We start from the raw sequence: 21,588 nt of genomic DNA, 5'->3' as shown, positions 1-21,588 counted from the left end.
GCATCTCCCATCCTTGTTGCTTCCCTGGCTGAAGAAAGTGGCCGCTGCACGCAGACTGAAAGTATGAACCTGAGGGCAGTCAGTCACATACGGTGGAACGAAACCTACATTCCAAATCCAATGCCAGTTTTTCTCCTCGGGGAAGACAAGCACTCCAGGGTCAAATCACAGTGCAAGACGTCTCCCTCACTTAGCCGTCTGTGTGTATTTATACACCTACACACAACACAGCTCACAAGAATGCGTAGTTCGTCGAGGAGAGCATGCAAGAACACTGAACGCAGCATTGCTAGGCAGTTTTGTCGAGCCATACGGTGAGCTGCGGTCGTTGCCGCCGATTTTTCGCGAGGAACCGATCGGCATTGTCGGCCATGAGATCTCCGGCGTTCGCAGCGGCGGTTCTTGTGCTCGTCTTCCTTGCCTCCGGCGGCAGCGGCGCGGCGGCGCGAACGCTGGTGAGCGTGGGAGGCTCTGACGTGGCGCTGGATCACGTCGTCGCGGCGGAGTTCGCCGGCACGGAATCTTCGGCTCAGCCGTCCAACTGCACCTACGGGAACAACGTCGGCGGCCAGTGCCCTCCGAGTGTAGGTCAGTAGGTCACTAACAGGCACCGTGCATTTCCGGGACTGGGAATTTCGCGTTCGCAATTTTTTGAATTACGTACGAAAGGAATTGTTTCGTGTGAAATTTCCATGTATCAAAGGAGATTATCCGTACATATCTCATCTGCGTTCCATGTGAATATCACGAGCTGCTGAATTCTTTCTGGTTGCTCATGGCTTTTGGGCTGCTGATTTTGCTGGTGCCGGGTTTAACTTTGCTGTATCAACTAGTTTTTTATTTCTTCCATGTCCTGGATTTAGTAGACTGTACAATTCTTTTTTATTTTTTGGACAAAATACAATTTTTTTTATTTTTTGGACAGGATACAATTCTTTTTTATACTCCCTCCGTTTCGCAATGTTTGTCCACGCCCACCATTACGTACAAACCAAGAAATACTGAAATCGAGTGAAAAAATACAGTGAGATGACCATGCTAGCTCTAATCAATGCAAGGATGAGTGCAAGTAGCGTTGAAATAAATACATGCATACACTTAAGGACATAGCAGGAAAATGGACCATAAAGCATCATTGGTTACCGTAATAGACAAACAATTTGAGATAAATACTCTCAAGGTCATAGATAAGCATTACGAAACGGAGGGAGTAGTCGTCTCCAGTCAATTTGAGGGGGGAGTATTTTGCCCGGCCCAATAAATTTGCCACTTGTCAGGCCTAATTGGTCTCGCCAGAAGAAGGAAAAAAAAAAAGGCACAGAAGGCATGCATTTGACATCACAACAGGCCTGTTGGGCATTGATTCAAAAAGGCCGGTTGGTGTCAATCTTGACCCACGGGCTGTTGGCCATTATGGACACAAGTTTATGCGCCGAGAAGTGCTTCTATACTTACCGAAAACAGAGATGCACGTATCCCAAAGCTCCGTTAGTAGTTCCATCTAATTACACTTAGGAGCATATCAGTCACTTATAAAGGGAAGAGGTCACGGAAGCCTAAATCCAAAAGCCCAGGCCAAACACGAGTGAATTGTCGATGCTCCCTCTCCCCCATGATCCCCTTCTCTCGTGGTCGTCACCCTCCCTAACTCTCCATCTCCCATTGCAGACGACGCGCCTCCCATCGCGGCGAGCTCACATTATAGAAACCTCGGCACATCTGTTGATCGACCGTCTGCCATTATCTTCTAGTGTCGAGGAGAGGAGAGGTCGGCGCGGCAGGCGGGTGAGTCTAACAATGGTGAGTCAATCGGGGGTGCGCGCCTGGACGTCACATGACGTGTGCAGGTTTCCTTTCTTTGCTGGTAAGGAATCTGGTATACTTGGGAAGGAAATACATCCTTTGACTTAGGGTGAAGTCAGACCGTGAGCCGTTGGATCTGAGATGGATGGATATAATTTTATACTACAGTGATTTAGTAAACAGTAATTTACTACAGTACCTCCTTCACTATTGTATTGCTGCCGTCTCATATAATACTGTTTACCTCTCACTTCACCGGGGTGGGAAGGGCCAATTTGCAAAGGGAAATTCCTAGGGTAATCGTACTGTGTTACTCTGGACCGATTTATTCAGGACCTTGCACATCCGCGACTCAGAGCCCAGTCCTCAAACTTGGCCCATCTACGGACTACAGAGTAACAGCTCAAGGCCCGGCTCAATCGGAAAATCTGAGTCCATCACCCCATTCCCCCACTCGAGCCCGAGCCCCAACTCCCCGGTCTGGTGGGTCCCAATCCCCATCGCGACTCCGAGGCCACCGAGAGCCGCCGGCGAGCGAGGGGCGACAAGCCGACGAGGGACGGTGAGGTGCCGCGGGCGACGGACGGTCCGGGCGAGGTCAAAGTAAGACGCCGACGGCCTCCAGATCCGGTCGTTTCCTCTCGTCCGAAGATTACCTCCTCAGCGCCGGCGACGGTCGGTCGACGAGGTGCGAATTCCTGCTCTGCTTCACCTGGTCGGCCTCCGTGGCGCGGCAGCGCCGCCCCCTTTGATCTTTTGTTCAAGTTGTGCCTGTGACCAGGGTCTGAAAAATCGTTGAAAACCATTCGCAAATATCGACTAATTCAGTCCGCACAGAATTTAGAAATAAAACGATTTTTGAATTGGAATTCAAGAAAAGAAAATATATTTTTTAATTTCTAAAAATACCATAGACAATTTTAAGATCTTATGTGATTTTTTTTTCAAAAATAATGTTGTTTGCATCATAGTTTGAAAAAAAGAAAAATACTGAAATGGATTGTATGAATACGATGATTTGACCCATCATGTTAAAAAAAAGCTTAACATGCAAACATATATTTTTTTATGTAGCGCGTATCTTAAAATGATCTTGAAAATTAGTTTCACTTTATTTAGAGTTTTATTAATTTCTCCATGATTTTTTTACAAAGTTCTATAAAGTGAAACTATTTTGTTAACCCTGCTGTGACCTCGGTGTCCATTAGATTTACTGCAATTATTCTGACTTGCTGCGTTGACGATGTATGTTATTGTTTCAACATATGAATTATTCACCTTCAATTTCTAAATTATCGATTGGTATCCACTGCCTATAAAGATGCTATCTGTTCAATGGTTCGTTTGAGGTAAGATCTTGTTCCTGAAGAGTAGAATATGCGCCTGGTCTGTTTTGTTTTGAGCCTACAATCTGCTAGTGGATTTAAGTTGTTCTGAGCCTACCTTTGAAATCTGTATGTCTAAGCGTTACATATTTCAGTGTCATGTGTTCTGGTAATGAGCTACCATTAACTAGTGAAGTTCCATCATGCATTTGTGTGCATTTTGCTTGTGTTACCTGACCACATGCATGCCCACTTGTTCTTTCGAATGTTCATTTTTCTTTTTCATCACCTTTCCTTTGCAGAAATTGCCTACGCTTCTCGACCAACAGCTCAAACTAATAGTGATCTGATGGAAACTGACAGAAGCCAGCTTGGTCAAATCGACCCAAGAAGAGCCCGCTTTCCTTGTTGTATAGTATGGACTCCAATACCCTTCATCTCATGGTTGGTGCCCTTTATCGGCCACATTGGTATCTGCAGAGAAGATGGTGTGATTTTGGACTTCGCTGGTCCGAATTTTGTATCAGTTGACAATTTTGCCTTTGGAGCTGTTGCACGCTATATTCAAGTAAATGGTGATGAGGTTCGTACTATATTTTACTTTTTATGACTTGTCACAGTTACTCCTCTGCATGTAACATTGAAATGACGAATATTCAAAATCATGCTAGTGTAGTAGTATAAACCACCAAACACTGATCTTTGTAACCTGCAGTGCTATAAGCTTCTTGAACCTGATGGGGAGGCCACTTGGGATGATGCGCTGAAGAAAGGCACGCGGGAGTTTCAGGACAGGAACTACAACCTGTTCACCTGCAACTGTCACTCCTTCGTCGCCAACAATCTGAACCGGCTGTTTTACTCCGGCCATGACAAATGGAATGTGGTCAGCCTAGCTGCTGTAATGTTTTTACGAGGCCGCTGGGTGAGCACGGCATCTGTGGTGAAGACTTTCCTGCCGTTCGCAGTTGTGCTCTCCATCGGTACACTCCTTGGCGGCACGACCTTCCTGATCGGGCTGCTTGCTTTCGCCGCGGCGATGACTGGCTGGTTCCTTGTGGGCACCTACTGCATCAAAAGCCTCATAGAGTTGTGATTATAGAGTAGACAAGACTTGTGTTTGGTGTCCAATAGTGCGCACTTTTAATTGTTGGTACTTTCCTGTGCGATTGATTCTTGACCGGATGCATCTATGGAGCCGGATGAATTGTGTGGCTTGATGAACCAGTTATCAGTTACATTTAGGTGTATATGCTCAGAATGGAAGACTGGTTGTTTGTACGCTTCCATTGTGCTGTTGAATGAAAATGCCGCAGCCATAAGTCCATACTCTAGTCCATATTTGGGCCATGTTTGGAACGCATAATTTGAATCAAGAAAAAAACCATCTGCTGTTCCATACAGAGCTTCAGTTGGCACGTATCAAACTGCATTTACTGCATTTACTTGGTAACCTGTAACTAATATTGTTCTTTGCATTAGTTACGGAGAACCTCACTTATCATATACTCCATTGGGTGTCTCATCGTCGCCCTACAACGTGAGTTACTTCGATGAGTTAGGAGATGATTTTTCAGCACCAAGCATGGTTGGATCTCACATGTACAGATCATACATATTGCTAGAAGATGAAAGTTCACACGACCAGTACGGTCTGGTAAGTAGGACCAAAGAATGAAATTCCCAGCATCTTATCATGTTTTGAGTTGTACATCCAACTCGGAATGTAGGATCCTGCATGATTTTTGCGGGAAGCTGTGTGAACCCTTTGAATTTGTAGCTTAATTCTCAATTCTCATGTTCTTGACGGTATTCAGATGTACCGGAACCGTTGAACCATGCAGCGTCCTTGGATAATGCGACAGATTCAAAGGGTTCACACAGCTTGGTTCTGGTTCTTGTTTGGAACACAAGATTTATATAAATTCAAAGCGACAAATTCAAACGGTTCCAGTTCTGGTTTGGAACACGAGATTTACGAAAGTTCCAATGCCACAGAAATTAGGAAAAATCTCACCTTTCAGATCAGACCATCCACAGGGTCTCACACTCTCACTCGCCCACTGTAATCAATGGACGGCCACGATGGGTTCCTCCCAGCAATCCAGCGGCGGCGCTGCGCCGCAGCTTGGCTTATCGGTTATCTCCACCCCCCGCCACTGCAGCCACGCCGCGGCATCACCATGGCGCTTCTCCTCCATCCCCGCCTCCCCGCGCACCCTCTCCGCTCGACCACCCACCGCCGCCATGCCTTCTCAGATGGCTCTTGCCTCCTTCCCCTCCTCGGCCTTGTAAGGAAGCACACGCCCTTCGCGGTCACGTGCCGGGTGGCCAGGGTGAAGGAGCCCGGCCCGACCGCTGGCGCCCCGCCACCGCCGCAGTCGCTGAAGAAGGAGGCCCACAAGTACTTCGACCACGCCGTGGTCACCGTCCGCGCGGGCGACGGCGGGCACGGCGCCGTCCTCGCCATGCCGCCCGCGCCCTCCGCTGACGCCGCCAAGCCCCGCGGCAGATTCAACAAGGACAAGAAGAAGAGCAAGAAGGTGTCGTACAAGCGGAACTACGACGGGTCGGTGGCGCTGCCGATGGGTGGGCACGGCGGCGACATCGTGGTGTACGCTGACGAGGCGGAGGAGACGCTGCTGCGGTTCCACGAGAAGGCAAGGTACTGCGCCAAGAGAGGAGGCAACGTGGGCGCCGCCGGCGGCACACTGAGCTCGCGGATGCACAGCGGGTTCGTCGGGGAGACGCTCAGGATACCCGTGCCTGTAGGTTTGTGGATTCGATGATGCCAATATCGAGCATTTTTGCTATGTGAGGAGAGGTCTTTAATCAATGCCTGCGCATCGAATTGCAGGAACTGTTGTGAAACGCAAGAAGGGGACTGTTCTTGCTGATTTGGCTCATCCCGGTGATGAAGTGCTCGTTGCTAGAGGGGGGCAGGGCGGGGTGAGTTGTTACTTCTACTTATCGACTTCTGTGTCACGCTGGTGCAAGAGGAAGTTAGAATTGCTAGCCCCAAATGCATATGGAGACCAAATTTGATGAAACATACTAAAGTTTATTTCTTTTCAACGGCCCAAATGCTATGAAGCGTAACTAGCATTTCACCACAATGTCCAGATTTTCCAATGTTACTTTGAGCACAAATGTCAGATGTGTAAAGTGCGTGATAAAAATTGTACCATTCCATTTCAACTTTGAGATGCAGTTGTACAATTTCAACTCATTGAAAGTGTATGCAAGTGCAGCCTAGTGTGATAGACAAAATGCTAGCTGAGTGCTCTAGCATAGATCCATAACTTGACTTTTGCCTGGTAAATTTGTGCTATAAATGGGTGACAGACTTGCATACGACTTTAGGTGTGTTTGATTTCTGTTAGTGCAGCTAACTGAAGCAATGGCAACCATGCTGATTTCTTTGCATACTGAGTAGTGTAAAGGATCTAAAGCCCATATAGCTGCTTAGCTTTTTAAATTGCTCCTTTGATGCATCTCCATACGGTGAACTTTTTGTATTGTTCTCTATGATTAATTGATTACCCTTTCTATTTTATATGATACACATGCCGGATAATATTATTATGGCTTTACAGTTGTACCTTATTTTTGCAGATCAGCTTGATAGATGTGCCTGAGTACAGGAGGAGGAAAGCCATGGCTTTATCCCCAAACATCATGCGTGATGCTAGTGACAAGGTAAGTTGTGTCACATTGGAATTTCATTTGATGGTAGCTTTGAGATTGTACCTGTGGTCAGTCTGGAAATCTCTCTCTCTAGATTGTTCCTCTTTGGTATGCTATGGAATACATTTACACTCATTCATGGGCTCTTGGGCCTATTACATTCACATCCCAACACTCTCCCTCAAGATGGGTGATATCTATCTATCATTCCCATCTTGTCACACGCTAAATCACAATCATTTACACCTAAACCCTTAGTCAGATAATCCGCTATTTGACCACTCGAGTTTACATATCTCAACTCTATAGTACCATCATCGAACTTCTCCTTGATGAAGAAACGATTTATCTCCACGTGCTTCGTTTTGTCGTGTTGACTGGATTATTAGCAATATTGATAGCTAACTTATTATCACACTAGACTCTCGATGGTCCTTTTCTTAGCACATTCAATTCTGATAGAAGATTTCTTACCCACAATATCTCGCTCACCACAAGAGACATAGCTCTATACTCTGCTTCAGCAGTTAATCGGGATACAACTGATTGCTCCTTACTCCTCCAAGACACCAAATTTGCTACAACAAAGACGCAATAGTCTAAAGTTAATCTCCTATCATCAAGGCAACAAGCCCAATCAACGTCACAATAACCATCCACATTCAAATGACCATGGCTCCTGAATCAAAGTCCTTTTCCAGGACTACCCTACAAATAGCGTAAGATTATACATACCACATCCAAATGTCCACTCCTAGGATCATGCATATACATGCTCACAACACTCACCACATAAGAAATGTCAGACGTTGTATGACATAAATAGATGAGTCGCCCAACAAGCTTTTGGTAGCTCTCCTTGTTCACCGGATCACCTAATTCAACACATAACTTGTTATTCGGATCAATAGGTGATGATGTAGGCTGACACCCAAGCATACCAGTCTCACTGAGTAGGTCTAGGACATACTTCCTCTGCAAGAGAACTATACCTTTTGGTGATCAAGTAATCTCAATACCAAGAAAGTATCCGAACTGGCCAAGGTCCTTGACCTCAAGATCCTTGTTCAAACTCTCTTTCAAGCATTTGATTTCTACTTCATCATCACCCGTAATGATGATAGCATCCACATATACAGCTAAAATTGTTATCCGACGTCCTGAGTGTCGGTAGAACACAATATGATCTCCATTGCACTGTTTATAGCCCAAGTCACACAGTGCTCGCCTGAATCTATCGAACCATGCTCATGGAGACTGCTTGAGACCGTACAAGAACTTCTTCAATCTGCACACATTCCCAGCTGCTTTGTGAAACGATAAACTAGTTGGAATCTCCATGTATACCTCTTTCTGAAGATCGTAGTGCAAGAAGGCATTCTTGACATCTTTGATGCAAGGGCCAACCAAAAATTTACTGCACAAGCTATCAAAGTCCTCACCGTGCTCATCTTCACCATAGGTGCAAATGTCTCATCATAGTCAATCCCATATGTTTGACTATATCTCCTTGCAACAAGTCTTGCCTTGTACCTTTCTACTTTTCCTTCCAGATTTTGCTTCACCGTGAAGACCCACTTGCAGCTAATTGCTGGTATTAATTATTGTTGGTGTGATGGATTTTGATGTCCAAACATTTCGATGGACCACATGCAATTGATTTTTCTAGCTATTCTTCTCAATTTTTATCACATGTTTGTGATTTTGTTACCTCTATTGTCTTTAGGTATTAATTCATGGTCAGCCTGGTGAGGAAGTAAGCTTGGAGCTAATCCTAAGGGTAGTTGCAGATGTTGGTCTTGTGGTAAGACATTTCTACAATCCATGCATCTAGAGTTTTTGGGAACGAGAAAATATTTACTTCATTTAAAAAAAAACTCGATCACGGGGAGAAGACGTCCCCTTGGCTTTGTCTTAAGAGAGGGGAGTACCGAACCCTTTAGTGAGGTACTCACACGACCTATAAGCACCTAGGTTCGAGCCCGGGTGGGATACCTCTCAACTGGAGGCTCTACCAACTGAACTATCGCTCGGTTCTCATTTAGTTAATTAGCTTATACATCATGTACAAGAGTCTAGACTGTTTAATTTTTAGGCTGCAGATCTTTGATCATGTATGTGTTATGGGCATAGAGAGGAGGATGCGTCGGCTAGCCCTAGGACATAGGCGACCATGGCGGTGGCATGTGCAAGAAAAGGCGGCAGCGTGCGTTAGGGAGAGGGAGAGACAGAGACAGAGACAAAGAGGAATATCTCTTAACTTGCTTGCCCTTTATTGATAGAGGCAAGGTTAACTTGACCCCTAAGTAATCTATTACAATCTGAAAACTCCTAATCTACTTAACGGGCAAGTAATCCTGCAGGCCCAATCGGTGCTACAGTACCCTGGGCCGGCTGGGGTAGTTGGGCCACGAGCCAAGTCCAAGCTCATAACACATGTTTGAAGTTTGCTTTGGAGCTATTTCTTTGGCATGTCAACATGTTGGTATGATTGTCTTACTTGCGTCTTCAGGGACTTCCCAATGCTGGAAAGTCAACACTTCTATCCGTTATAACGCTTGCAAGACCAGACATTGCTGATTATCCATTCACTACGTTAATGCCAAATCTTGGCCGGCTTGGTGGAGATCCTGCTTTAGGCGCGTTGCAGTTTTCCTCAGAAGCAACATTGGCAGACTTGCCAGGTCTAATTGAGGGCGCTCATCTGGGCAAGGTACCGTTTTTCCTTCTATGGTCTTTGCTTGGTTCCTACACAATATTTCCTTGGAAGTGTCATGTTGCTCCCCCTCATTTTTTTTGTAGATTAATCATATGGTTTAATTAAACTTCAGGGTCTCGGTCGCAATTTCTTGAGACACTTGAGGAGAACAAGAGTAATTGTCCACGTTATTGATGCTGCTGCGGATGACCCTGTGAACGATTATAAGATTGTCAGAGAAGTAATTCCTAATTGCTTTCATCATTCCTGAGTTGCTATTTTGTTTTTAGTACTATCATATTCACTATCTATCCGGTCCATAGTCCCTATCCTAGAAGCTGTTAAACTAGCATCAGTGGTGAGGTAGTTCGATGAGCCTTTCTATATGTTGCCAGGGGCAGAATCTTATTGCTAATTTGCATATGGGAAGTTTAATTTATAGAATTTAAGGAAATAAAGTGTACTGAGTGTAACTAATGTGTGCCTAAGAAGTGTTTTGGCTGTTACATTAAAGAAAGAAGGGTTTACTTAAGCGTCGGGCATGGGGATTCTAGCCAGTTTGGAGAAATATAGGATCTTAGAATAGAACTTGCTTTATTAAGGAATTGTAAATTTCAAATGAGGATATAAGGCTTGTGGTTTGTGAAAGAGAAAGTTGAATCATTTGTCTTCATATATTTTGTTTCTCAAGACATGGTGCAGTATTGAACAGTGATCTGACAAGCATCTATTTACAGGAATTAAGGATGTATAACCCCCAATATCTGGAGCGACCTTATGTTGTTGTTCTGAACAAGATTGATCTTCCCAAGGTACTTATTTTGAGTCAAATTTTGGTCTTCAGGATCTAATTTGCCGTTTAAACTTTAAACTAATCTTCTGAAAGTCTGACCACTTTGCATGTTTGTTGTGGTGTTTTAACTATTTGTGCATTGCTTTCTTCCCCTTGTAGGCCCATGATAGGCTATCTTCACTGGCATTTGAAATATCTTCAATTGGCTGTGAAGAGTGCCATGACAGAAATGCCAGCAAAAATAACCTAAATGGAAACATAAGCGAACATCAGGGATCATCGGAGGCAGAAATTGAAGGCGATGAAAAGGAGCTTGGGGACTATCCAAGACCTCAGGCTGTTGTGGCTGCAAGCGTATTGTATGTTTCATCACCTTACCAAACTAAATGCATGTTTGTAATGTGTTTGTTTGAACAATTCATACTGTTCTAGCTTGATGTTTTCTTAAAATAAAGCTCTGCCTTGAACTCAACATCATTTCATTCCGTTTGACCTCATTGCCTTTGTTCTGCAGAAGGCATATTGGGATCGACGAGATGCTGAAGGAGATCAGAGCAGCCCTGAGAAAATGCTTTGATCACAAATTGCCAGAACCGTGAACAGGAAGTCGTGTTAATACCACAGTCCTGTAGCAGAAAGTTAGTGAACTGGATGCTGAAGAATTTCTGACGGCAGAAAGGTCCATGGTTTGTTGTACCAGCCCTGGCAATTCCTGAAGGATGAAGCCGCCAATGTTGGAGTCTGCCATGGAGGGTGTCGGTTTTGAAGGCCCCGTTTGGAACGCGGGTTTTTCAGATAGAATTTCTGCGATATCGTGGTGATGCTCCATCTCCACTACAACCGTTTGTAGATGACAATACAACCTATGTGAATAGAAGGCTAGTGTGAGATGTAGTGATTGTTAATGGACGTATCGGTGATCAGTTAGCATATCCAATCTCTTTTTTGAAAAAAAACCTATATTAACTCTCATTTTTATATGAAACTGATACAAGAATTTATTCTCGGTCTCTCCATAACAAGATGCCATAGCCACAATGGCATGAGAGTTTACCATCTCCAATCTGCACTGCACAGATGCATCTTTGCTGCATGCGCCGTTGATTCTTCCTTTTCCTGCGCTCAGATTTGTAACCTGCATGTGTTTTCGATCAGTGTAAAAGATGGCCCTCACCTCACCACGGTGGCGGAGCTCCGGCGAGCCCCCGCGCGGCTACCACGGGATTGGAGCTGGAGATGCTCTTGCATAGGGTGTTCATGAGATCCGTAGCCACATCATCACCCGGTTCCCGTAGGCGGCAGTGTGTAGCTTCGACGAGAAGACCCTCCGGCGGCAGCGCTTCGTAGGCAAGTGTTCGGCGGCGGCCCAACCCGGCCCTCTGCACCGCAGACGTCAGGGCGTCGGATTCGCGCGCACGCGTAGCAGTTGTGGCGGAGCAACTCCTGGTCGATGTTCGAAACGCCGAACACCCCTGCTGCCCCGCGCGAGCCGCCCTGCCGTCTCCTCCGGCCACGATCCAGCGATCTCCGGCGGCGACGAGGCTTACGCGTGGTCGCATAAACGAGCCCCGCGCTCTCCGTTCTGCCGCGGAGCGGTGCGCTTGGATGTGCCGAGACGCGAGGCCCGGCACGGCACGGGCGGTTGCGCGGGGATGCGACGCGACTCCGTGACAGGGACGCGTGCGCACCCGCCGGAATAGTACAGTGAACGCACCGTCAGCGTGCGCCTTGGCGCCCGCGCGCGGCCGGCACGAGCATATCCAGCCGTCCGCGCCATGATTCCGTGGCGCTCTCCGCCCGCTCCGGCTCCTCCGTCCAACGCGTCGCGCCGCGACGGCCGGCCGCCTCGTGTCGTCTCGTCGCCTCCCTAAAAAAACCCAAGCGCCAACACGAGCAGAGCAGAACCACGTTCAGGCCATCACCGCTGCAGCCTGCAGCAGCAGGTTCCCATGGCGGGGGACGGCGGCGAGGGTGCGGTCGGGAAGGTAACCTGCGCGGCGTGGATACGGCGGCCGGACGACGGGGGGCCGGCCGGGGTAAGCCGCCTCCTCGTGGCGTGCGGCCATGGCGCCACGGCCTCGTCCCCGCCGCTCCTCGACCTCCTCGCGTTCGACGCCAGGGCCTCCGAGCTTGCCGCTGAGCCCCTGGCGAGCGCTTCTCTGCGCGCTCTGAACCCCTTGGGGTGTTGGTGTCTGCTGCTTTAGACTCCAGAGCATGTCTGATCGCAAGCTGGGCTGGTGCGCGCGCGCTTGTGGTTTTGCAGGCGAGGGTCGTGATGGGCGGGGAGCGAGCTGACCCGCCGCGCGCGATCGCCGTGCACCCCGGCGGCCGGGAGCTCGCGTGTGCCACTGCCAAAGGGTGCAGGTGAGTTCCTGGAAATACATTTGCGCGATGAGCAGCTTGAATTGTAAGAAATTTTCCTTGTGGATGCTACAAGTGCTTAGTTTGGGTCGCTGGGACTTGCTGATAAAAGCTTATATTTTGAGCTAACAAATTACTTGAAAATTTTATCGACATTACACATGCCAAATCAATTTTGTTTGTATCCACAAAGGATTGAATTCCCATCTCTTGCATATCTCCTGCATGCACTTCACTGTTAATTGGTTTGAACTTTGAACTTGTGCTTCACTATACCGAATTACTGATGAAGCAACTACTAGTAGGCAAGCATACACATTCTTCAGGCTTGTAACATCAAATGAAACTCTTTATGTTTCTATACTAGTTCGCTTAATTCATCGTTTTTACTTTTTGTCATACTGTAAAATAATCATCTGGATTAGACTGTTGAACTCTGTCACTCTTCTAGGCTATTCAACCTGGTGTATAAAGAATTCGGTATTCACCTTATTTCAAGAGATACTTCACCTCTCCAATCTGCTGGGCCTCAGAAATGTGTGGCATTCAGCACTGATGGTGCTAAGTTTGCTATTGGTGGTGAGGTATCGGCTAATTCCATCTTGTTATTTTAATTTTTGACTCTCTATCTCTCTGTGTGTGTGTGTGTGTGTGTGTGTGTGTGTGTGTACACTGTATACATGACATGGGTTCCATTTTGCTTTCTTCAAGTATTGATCTATCATCTGCTGAACTATAAAATTTTGTTAATCCTCTCTTGTTCAAAAGTTATAGAACTTCGATACATATTTTTCTTTGCTGAACTATAGATTGTCGTTAGATTCTGCAATAATTTTTTTGATTTATCATCTAAAGTTTCCTATTGTTTTCCATTATGACAGGATGGACATCTCCGAATATTTCACTGGCCAAGTCTCAATATGATTTTGGACGAACCTAAAGCTCATAAATCCTTCCGTGACATGGACATCAGGTGTAGATATGGGGAAGCATGCTTTTATTTGACAAAAAATATGTTACATAAATGGACGCATGGATTATTACATCACATTATCTATTAGCTACATATTCAGATTAATAGGATTCATTCTGGTGCAGTGCGCACAACAAACCTGCTATCTTGGTAGTTATATTATAGCCGTTGGCTTAGAGTTACTTGCATGGGAGTGAGGAAATTACTACACATTCATTACTTAATAAGCTAAGCGCCAAACTCGGTAGCCTTGGATCCTGATATAAGGGCTTCTTCCCATCTCATGTAGCTTAGACTCGGAGTTCTTAGTTTCGACATCCACTGATGGCTCTGCAAGAATATGGAAGATTAATGATGGGGCTCCACTGGTCAATTTGACAAGATCTCCGGTATTGTATGATAACTTGCTATATTCACCCTTCATGATATTTGAAAACTGAAATGTTTATCTGATCTTCTTCATGTTTGTTTACAGGATGAGAAGATTGAGTGTTGCCGCTTTTCTAGGGATGGAACTAAACCCTTTTTGTTTTGCACACTTGTAAAAGGTAATCCTTTAAACGAAGTTAAAGAGTGGACCAGCAGCCAACTATAATTAAATCTTTGTCTCTGATATAGGTCGTGATGTTTTGACTATGGTTTTGGACATAAGTAATTGGAAGAGAATCGGATACAAAAGACTCTCGGCAAAGCCCATTTCCACACTCTCAGTTAGCTTGGATGGGAAGTATCTTGCACTGTAAGTGGCTGAGATGCTGACTATTGAATTGACTCCGGCAACACATTTCTGTCTAGCATTTTTAGGAACACCTGTATTGCTAAACTTTGAAACTACTCATAAATCCTTTCCAAGAATTTAAGCAATATCTTGATCTTTATTTGCATTTCTCGTCGGCTATCCATCTTGTTGTAATACTTTGCTGAGCTGACACCAGTATTTTTGTTATTTAAAATGTGTATATATTATAATAAACTGTGGCTGAAAGTATCTGTTTTAGTTCTTATTTCTGGAAATTTGCGAAAATGCATCTTTTGCAAATAAATAGTAGCAGCATAACCTGAGGTCCTGAAGTGTGTCCAATTGACTGAAGAACATATTAGCTGGTGTAGCGTCAAAGCGTAATGGTTATGCTATCATCAGGCTCTCAACCAATTAATTATATGGAAAGTATCTGTTTTAGTAGTGTATGTCTGGAAATTTGTTAAAAAAAAATGCTGCCTTGTGGCAGCATAAAATGAAGTGTGTCCAATTGACTGAAGAACATATTAGCTGGTCATCGCATAATGGTTGTGCTATTATCAGGCTTTCAACCAATTAATTATATTGAAAATCAGATATCTGCTTAGTTTGTTTTTCTTTTTTTTTAAAGGGCATATCTACTTGCTGTCGCAATTACACATATTTGAAATTGAATTCATATATTATAATCTGTCAATATTTGGTCACCAATGCACGATTTTCCTTTGGCTGTGAGGTGTTATTAATATGGATATACTTTCCCCCTTTATTAGAGGAAACCGTGATGGTGACCTTTGTGTTGTGGATGTAAAGAAGATGGAAGTTTCTCACTGGAGCAAGAAGGTTCATCTTGGTTCCCCAATTTCTTCCATTGAATTTTGCCCTACTAAAAGGTAATCGTTCATCTTTGTTGCAAGATGTGCAAACTCAACATCAGTAGGTGATAGGTGGGATTACTAAGCACCCCAATCACTAAGTTATGATCACTGGCTATATCCGGAACGAAACTTCCCGAAAATGAATATTCTTTATATAGCACTGGGAACTTGAAGCAGTAGCTAATTCGGTATTTCTGCATTGTAAATTTAGAGCCCCTCGAGTGTTCCGTTATCCAAATGTTTTTTCAAACATGTTTCGGAAAAGGTGCACTCTAAAAGGACGAAAAGTAGATAACTGGAAGTGAACTCACGATTTAGGACTAATTTGCCCATGCATGACTACGATAAATAGGTCAAGGTTTTCAATGGGACATGCAAAATGTTTCCTCCAGATACATCCAACATGCTACTTGTCTCACTTTCACATGCTCCGCCTTGCTCTGGTGGCAAGTGCAGGTCATTGAGATGCATAGTGAGGCCATCTCTAGCCGTTGCCATATCCGCATCGTTTTTTTACTGTGCCGACAGAATCCAGCGCTACAATATGGAAATGCCGATCGGCCAGAGCTCCAGCAGCTTCGGTTTCCAGGGCAATAGTGATGCGGACGGGAGGCAAATGGAAGTGTGCGTCGGTATTTTTGCAGCCGGAAGAGGGAGTTCTCATCACTGTTCACAGAGTATGTATGTAGATCCGAAGGAAGGAGGAGAGTAATAGAAGGTAGAAAATAGGTAGCTGTTGGAGATGAAAAAAATAGGGGATACTGTAATAGTGTTAGGGGATGCTGTAATAGTGTTATAGGGGATGAATTTTTAGAGTATCGGAGATGAACTGATATCGTCTTCTGATATTGCAGGGCTGTAATCTCCACCTCACATCAATGGGGAGCAGAGATAACGAAGCTTGACGTTCCTGCTGACTGGAAAGGTACTGTACACGTCTCTGTAAATGGGTCTCTTGCTCCGTCTAACGATTCACCAAGACGCTTCTGCTTTCTCCCCCCCTGCAGTGTGGCAGATCTGGCTAGTACTCTTAAGCCTCTTCGTGGCGTCGGCTGTCCTCTTCTTCGCGTTCTTCAAGCACGCAAGAATCAACCTGTGAAGCCATGAAATACACCTCCAATTTCTGATGGTGAGTCCATGCTAGCTATAACTTCAGTATGGCTCTACACTGCCCATCACTACTCGTTTCTGAAGGTTGCTCCAACCCTGAACTGTTACATTGCATCGCTACGGAGTTTTGTACCTGAACTGATTCGCATCTTGCCTTATTCATGGTGAACTCTCAATAAGTGAAAAAGAAAAAACACATTACCCTCTGCTTCCAGCTTCCACCGTGAAGAGATCAACAAGAATGTGATGTGAGACTCGTTTGTTGTTTCTGTGGAGCACATTGTCCGGCCTGAATTTTGTTTTGTTTTGTTTTCTGTGTGTGTGGGGACAACTGACATCCTGACGTTGTCGGCTCATCACCTTGAGGTCATCATCTGGTACTGTAAGAAGTGTGAACGTTTTCTGGAAGGTCACAGCAAGCGAGCCCAGTTGCTGCTCACCGGTTGTTCGAACGAGTCTTCCGAGACAGAGACCTGCTCTGACAGGTACTGCGATTCTGGTAATTGGTTAGACCTATCAGGTCGTCGCCTATCTCAAGTCCTTGGCTGTGTGTGGACAGGGCCGAGGAGGAGCGTGCGTGCTTGGAAGCCATGCAGATTGTTACTGCTGCCTTTTCTGAGATCTGACGCACTGCAACGTGAAAACGGAACAAGTTTGTGCTGCTGTGCAGCATATTTGCTTTCCATCGATCAATTTGAATTTTATAAATTCCCTTCTAAAAGGGAATCCCAGAAGGAACTTTTTAGATTGTTCAACCAGTGAGCCCAGACTTCTGGGCTCCATCCTTCTCACCTCTGATTCCCACTTCTTGGATCCCAATTATCGGCTATGTTTTCGACATGAGATCCTACTGCGGCCACAGCATTTTCGGCTACTGAAACACTCGTCTTCGTCTTCCCTTGTTGCGTGGACAAATGGACGAAGAGAGATCCTTGATCCATCTATTCTGTCAGAGGGTGCTTCACTTCAGCCGATGTGCCTGATCTCATCTGATCTTTTAGGTCTGCAATTAGGCGTCGCTGTTCTCCTAGAATGTGGTCATGATCATACAGGATTTGGAGTGGAAGGTAAAAAGGGCGATTTCAGTGGGAAGGTTTCAGTACTTTTCACGCACAAATGGAGGAGGGATCTTCTTTTCTTTCGTCCCCTCGTGTTCTTGCTGTTCTCACGTTTGATGCATCTTTCTGTTCTCACGCTTGGGGAAGCCCATCTTCATCCTGTGCTGTTTGGCATGCCTCCTTATTCGTGCTCTGAAAATTTTCAGCTCAAATGCGAGGCAGCTGGCTATAGAAACCTTCCTACTTCATCCTGAAAATTGTGGCTCCTCTTTATAATTATTATCGTCACAAATTCACTTTATCAAAGAACACAGGAAGCGCAATCCGGCTCATTTCCTGAAACTATAGCAGTGACAGGGCCTTGTAGAAATCTAATTTAGCTACCACTATTACATGTGTTTTACTTGCTCGTAACTCACAAGCCATGGTATCATCAAATTGTAAAAATTAATAATATAAGAAATGGTAATGTATGAGTAGAAGAACTGAAGAAAAACCATAGCATGTGTTGCATGTGCTATACACCAAACAAAAGAAGAGGAAGAAAAGCTACTCCATGATGCTGCCAAGAGGAAAATGTGGATAGCCGAAAGTTACAGTGAATTGGCTCCACGTTTTAGTGAAACGGATATGCATGTCTGTCCATCTCATGCCTAAAAAAGAACAAATTGAACAGCCTTTAGATACGCCGAATTCTAGATGTATATATTTTTGGTGGCAATTGCTTTTCGGATCTCTCGCTCTTCTCTTCTGCACGGCCATCTCGGCTACACTTTTCCTCCAACATATAGTTGTGTAGAGCTTGGCTAGCTGCCAATACACTCCTCTCTATCATAAAGAAAATGCTGCAAAAAAATAAGAAATTTGTTTCTAATACTGCTGCAAAAAAACAAGAAGAAAGATTGAGATATATATGTCTTTGCTCCTCGCAGGAAATAATAGGGAAAATAATCATGGGAGAGAAGATGGGTTCTGACCCAACTTCTCCGTGCGCCATGAAAACCAACCGCTAGGCTCCAAAACTTAGATTTTTGGTCTCTCGCCGCTCGAATTGATCAGAATCTGTGTGATTGGATGAGGACAAATAGATGGGACAAAGGCATCAAACACATGTTCACTTTGAGAGTTGGGGTTAAGGTAATTTTCCTGTGTTTTTTCCCTTGAGAAACTAGTGCATTGGGACCGGCCTGTCAGTGTCCGTTAAGCACCGGATCTCTCTCTAATTTTTCTCCTAGATAGTGTCATGCATCGTATTTTCTGGCAGGACAAAGTTTGAAAAATAAATAATATCCCAGGAATGCGCATTTCCCAACTATATATCCAACCAAAAAGTGGTCATGTAGATAAAGATCTGAGTAGATATGTGCGTACATTCTAAGCTGCCTACGATGTTCACAACTTGTTAGAATAAACATATGACTTCTTCTCTTCAAAGAAACATAAACATATGACTTGCACTCAAGAGAGATCAAAATATGCATGCATATATGGCTTTTCACTTTCCAGCACTTTGGTCAACTTTTTAGAGGGTTTGGTCGATCAGGGAAATCTCTTTTGGCATTGACACGCACGTTTTTTAAAAACGAGATCTCTTTTGCTATTGACGTGCACCATCCTCAGTGAAGTCAAGCACGCGCGCTGGATGCTTATCCGGGACCAAAATAGCCGGAGTGCTCTTGGTTGAATCTTAGAGCTTGAGATGAGTGTGCCGTAAATCCATTTTGTGTGATCCATTAGCAAGGTGCTCCTTCGATATATTATTGTCTCGGGTATTTAACTACGGACAGTCATTGAAAACATGACAGTATGTCATATACAGTTTTTTAAGATCCGTCATAGATAAAATATTTTTAGACGAGTATTAAGATAGGTATGACTGTAACAAGACAGATGCATATGTGTGAATGAACTTATAGATATTTTTTATAAATCCATCTATTTTTATAATATAGACATAGATGGCTTTTAAAAAAATTTGTTTGTGATATCGTCACATACAGTTTCTTGTAAAATCCATCCGTATCTATTCGGTGAATATATACGTATTTTATAAATACTCATCTGTATTTAAATATTTATAAACGTTTTCAAATTTGACTGCTCATCTCCTCTGACTTTTTTAGCTTCCCACACACAATCAGGAGGTGGTAGGATAGGTTGTCCCTATGGCGACTTCGACGGCGCGAATGCTTGACTTCGACTTGGTCTGGTGGACTTCATCTTCTTCCCTGCTATGAAGTCCCCCTTCGTCAACCATGTGTACGACGTCGATCGCATTCTCTATTCTGTTCTACCGGATGAAAATTTCTCTATTGTTATTCGTCAGAATAAAGATATTTTCATCAACTGCAAGATATATTTAAATACACATTTCTTGTTGAACCATAGCTGACGATTTGGTAGCAACACGGTCTGGTTCTAGTTACGCGTGAGATAGTTACGGTGCAACCAAATCTGGATGACTGCGAGCTGCTAATTGAAGATGTTGTTTGGGTTGACATTGCGCTAAAACACAAGAGATTGAGATTATATCTATCATTTCATCTTTTTAAAATATGGCATCGATCGACCTAAGTTTATCGATAATTTTTCATCTTTTTGGAAGACAGTGTCGCCATGATGTCAATCATTTCATCCTTTTGGAATACGGTGTCGATCGACCAATAATGTATAACTAGCTATGTTTATGTGTTCTGAATAATGTGTTATTTGCATCTGTATGATGTTTTTAACCTTTGTGATATGTAAATAGTTGTGTTTTGTATTCTAAACGTTGTGTTTTGTATTCTAAACAATGTGTGATCGATGTTATGAATATCATGTGATCAATGTTTTGAACAATATGTTAATATGTTTATTGAGAATCATAAAGTATGTATCTATGTGACTCTTTCCCCCTATAAGCAAATTTGGGGAATTGGAGACATATAGTTTTTAAAAAATAGTCTATGACAATTAACACTTGTTTGAACCCATTTGTAACTCTTAATACCTACAGATGTTTTTAAACAAACATTATTTACAACTCTTACTCCATACAGACGATTATATAGAAAATTTGTCTAGTGTAATTGTATTACAGACAGTTCTAAAATAGCTTGTAACAAGTTCGATATCATAGATAGTTTTATAAAGATATAACATATAACCGCCTGTAATAGTGTTTAAAATCTATCTGTAAATGCTTGTTCTAGGATAGTGAGGGGTGAAGCTGGTAGGGTAAATCAAAATTGTAATAGTAATTGTCTTATTTTGATCACAAGTGCACCAAGATAAATTGAGCTTTAACGACAATATTATTTTGAATATGTATTTGACACTACTATCATTTAAGTTCTAGATCCATCTTGACTACGGGTATCTTTTACAGTGTTTCATACTATTAGTATGTGTACAATAGTATACGTGAAATCTGGTTGTCAATTTCTGCACCCGCTACTCCCAAACTTTACTTTACCTTGCCGTTGTCATCGTAGTCGTCCCATTACGGACACCATTGTCAGTAATCTTAAACTTATGTTTTGGGATTAAAGTTCCAAATTCGAGCTGAATTTTTTGAAGCGTTCTAGTTGAGAGTTTGTAATTTTTCTTTTTCGAAAACAAAGGCAGGAGCTCTTCCAGCCCGTTAAGCTAGAGAGAGGGAGAAAAGCAACAAAGAAGAACTGAGAGTTTTCGTAATTTTGAGTAAAACGCTGGAGTTTTGTGTCAAAAGTTTTTCAATTTGATTTGAAAAGTTGAAATTTCTAATTGGAAGTTTTTAATATGAGTTAGGAGTTGTTTGATTCGAGTTGAAAGGTGAATTACAGAGGATTTCATGCGCTTGAAGAAATGCACGTCTGTTTACGAAATTGGTACCGTGCACATCATCAAACAAGGAGTTGGCGTCGTTTGAAGAAAAGAAATGCAAACGCTTGCTGTATGGTTGTCTCTGACTCGACTATACATATACTACTATATAATTAAGCAATAAGTTTATATACTACCTCTGTTTTTATTTGTCATCAATTTTTTTACTGTAGCACCTGTGATTTTACGTTTTTTCTTATGAAAAATTTACGAATACTTAAAAGTATCTGATACTAATAAAGTACATTTTACGACGAATCTAATGATATAAAAGTTTTAGTTATTCATAAATCTTTCATAAAAAAAATATAAAGTCA

At 43.6% G+C, this 21,588-nt stretch overlaps 3 protein-coding genes across 8 annotated transcripts; all 3 read left to right on the top strand.

The window, feature by feature from the left end:
- Positions 1-2,234: 2,234 nt before the first annotated feature.
- Positions 2,235-4,411, top strand: LOC133915243 (protein RTE1-HOMOLOG-like). Its single transcript, XM_062358322.1, has 3 exons — positions 2,235-2,491; positions 3,431-3,711; positions 3,844-4,411. The coding sequence occupies exons 2-3, from the start codon at positions 3,478-3,480 to the stop codon at positions 4,222-4,224; spliced, it is 615 nt and encodes a 204-aa protein (XP_062214306.1). The 5' UTR covers positions 2,235-2,491; positions 3,431-3,477; the 3' UTR covers positions 4,225-4,411.
- Positions 4,412-5,185: 774 nt separating this feature from the next.
- Positions 5,186-11,307, top strand: LOC133915240 (probable GTP-binding protein OBGC2). Of its 2 annotated transcripts, XM_062358319.1 has the most exons (9): positions 5,186-5,900; positions 5,986-6,077; positions 6,744-6,827; positions 8,542-8,619; positions 9,328-9,528; positions 9,647-9,754; positions 10,251-10,325; positions 10,466-10,665; positions 10,821-11,307. In XM_062358319.1, exons 1-9 carry the CDS (start codon positions 5,201-5,203, stop codon positions 10,903-10,905), a joined length of 1,623 nt encoding a protein of 540 aa, XP_062214303.1. In that variant the 5' UTR covers positions 5,186-5,200; the 3' UTR covers positions 10,906-11,307. The 2 variants fall into 2 exon arrangements, with proteins under 2 accessions (XP_062214303.1, XP_062214304.1); XM_062358320.1 differs by lacking the exon at positions 8,542-8,619.
- Positions 11,308-11,406: 99 nt separating this feature from the next.
- Positions 11,407-17,231, top strand: LOC133915241 (SEC12-like protein 1). Of its 5 annotated transcripts, none has more exons than XR_009909312.1 (11): positions 11,407-12,453; positions 12,570-12,670; positions 13,119-13,251; positions 13,549-13,640; positions 13,930-14,029; positions 14,116-14,188; positions 14,259-14,379; positions 15,153-15,272; positions 16,112-16,182; positions 16,265-16,852; positions 16,927-17,231. XR_009909312.1 is itself a non-coding variant. In XM_062358321.1 (10 exons), the coding sequence occupies exons 1-10, from the start codon at positions 12,256-12,258 to the stop codon at positions 16,354-16,356; spliced, it is 1,101 nt and encodes a 366-aa protein (XP_062214305.1). In that variant the 5' UTR covers positions 11,407-12,255; the 3' UTR covers positions 16,357-17,231. The 5 variants fall into 5 exon arrangements, 1 of the variants encoding a protein (XP_062214305.1); XR_009909310.1 differs by lacking the exon at positions 16,927-17,231 and adding an exon at positions 15,714-15,934 and having other exon boundaries at positions 16,265-16,343; XR_009909311.1 differs by lacking the exon at positions 16,927-17,231 and adding an exon at positions 15,786-15,975 and having other exon boundaries at positions 16,265-16,324.
- Positions 17,232-21,588: the final 4,357 nt, after the last annotated feature.

This window comes from Phragmites australis, chromosome 4 (assembly GCF_958298935.1).
Source record: "Phragmites australis chromosome 4, lpPhrAust1.1, whole genome shotgun sequence".
NCBI lineage: Eukaryota > Viridiplantae > Streptophyta > Magnoliopsida > Poales > Poaceae > Phragmites > Phragmites australis.
The sequence above is the reverse complement of the archived record's forward strand: the minus strand, read 5'-3'. Positions and strand labels throughout refer to the sequence as shown.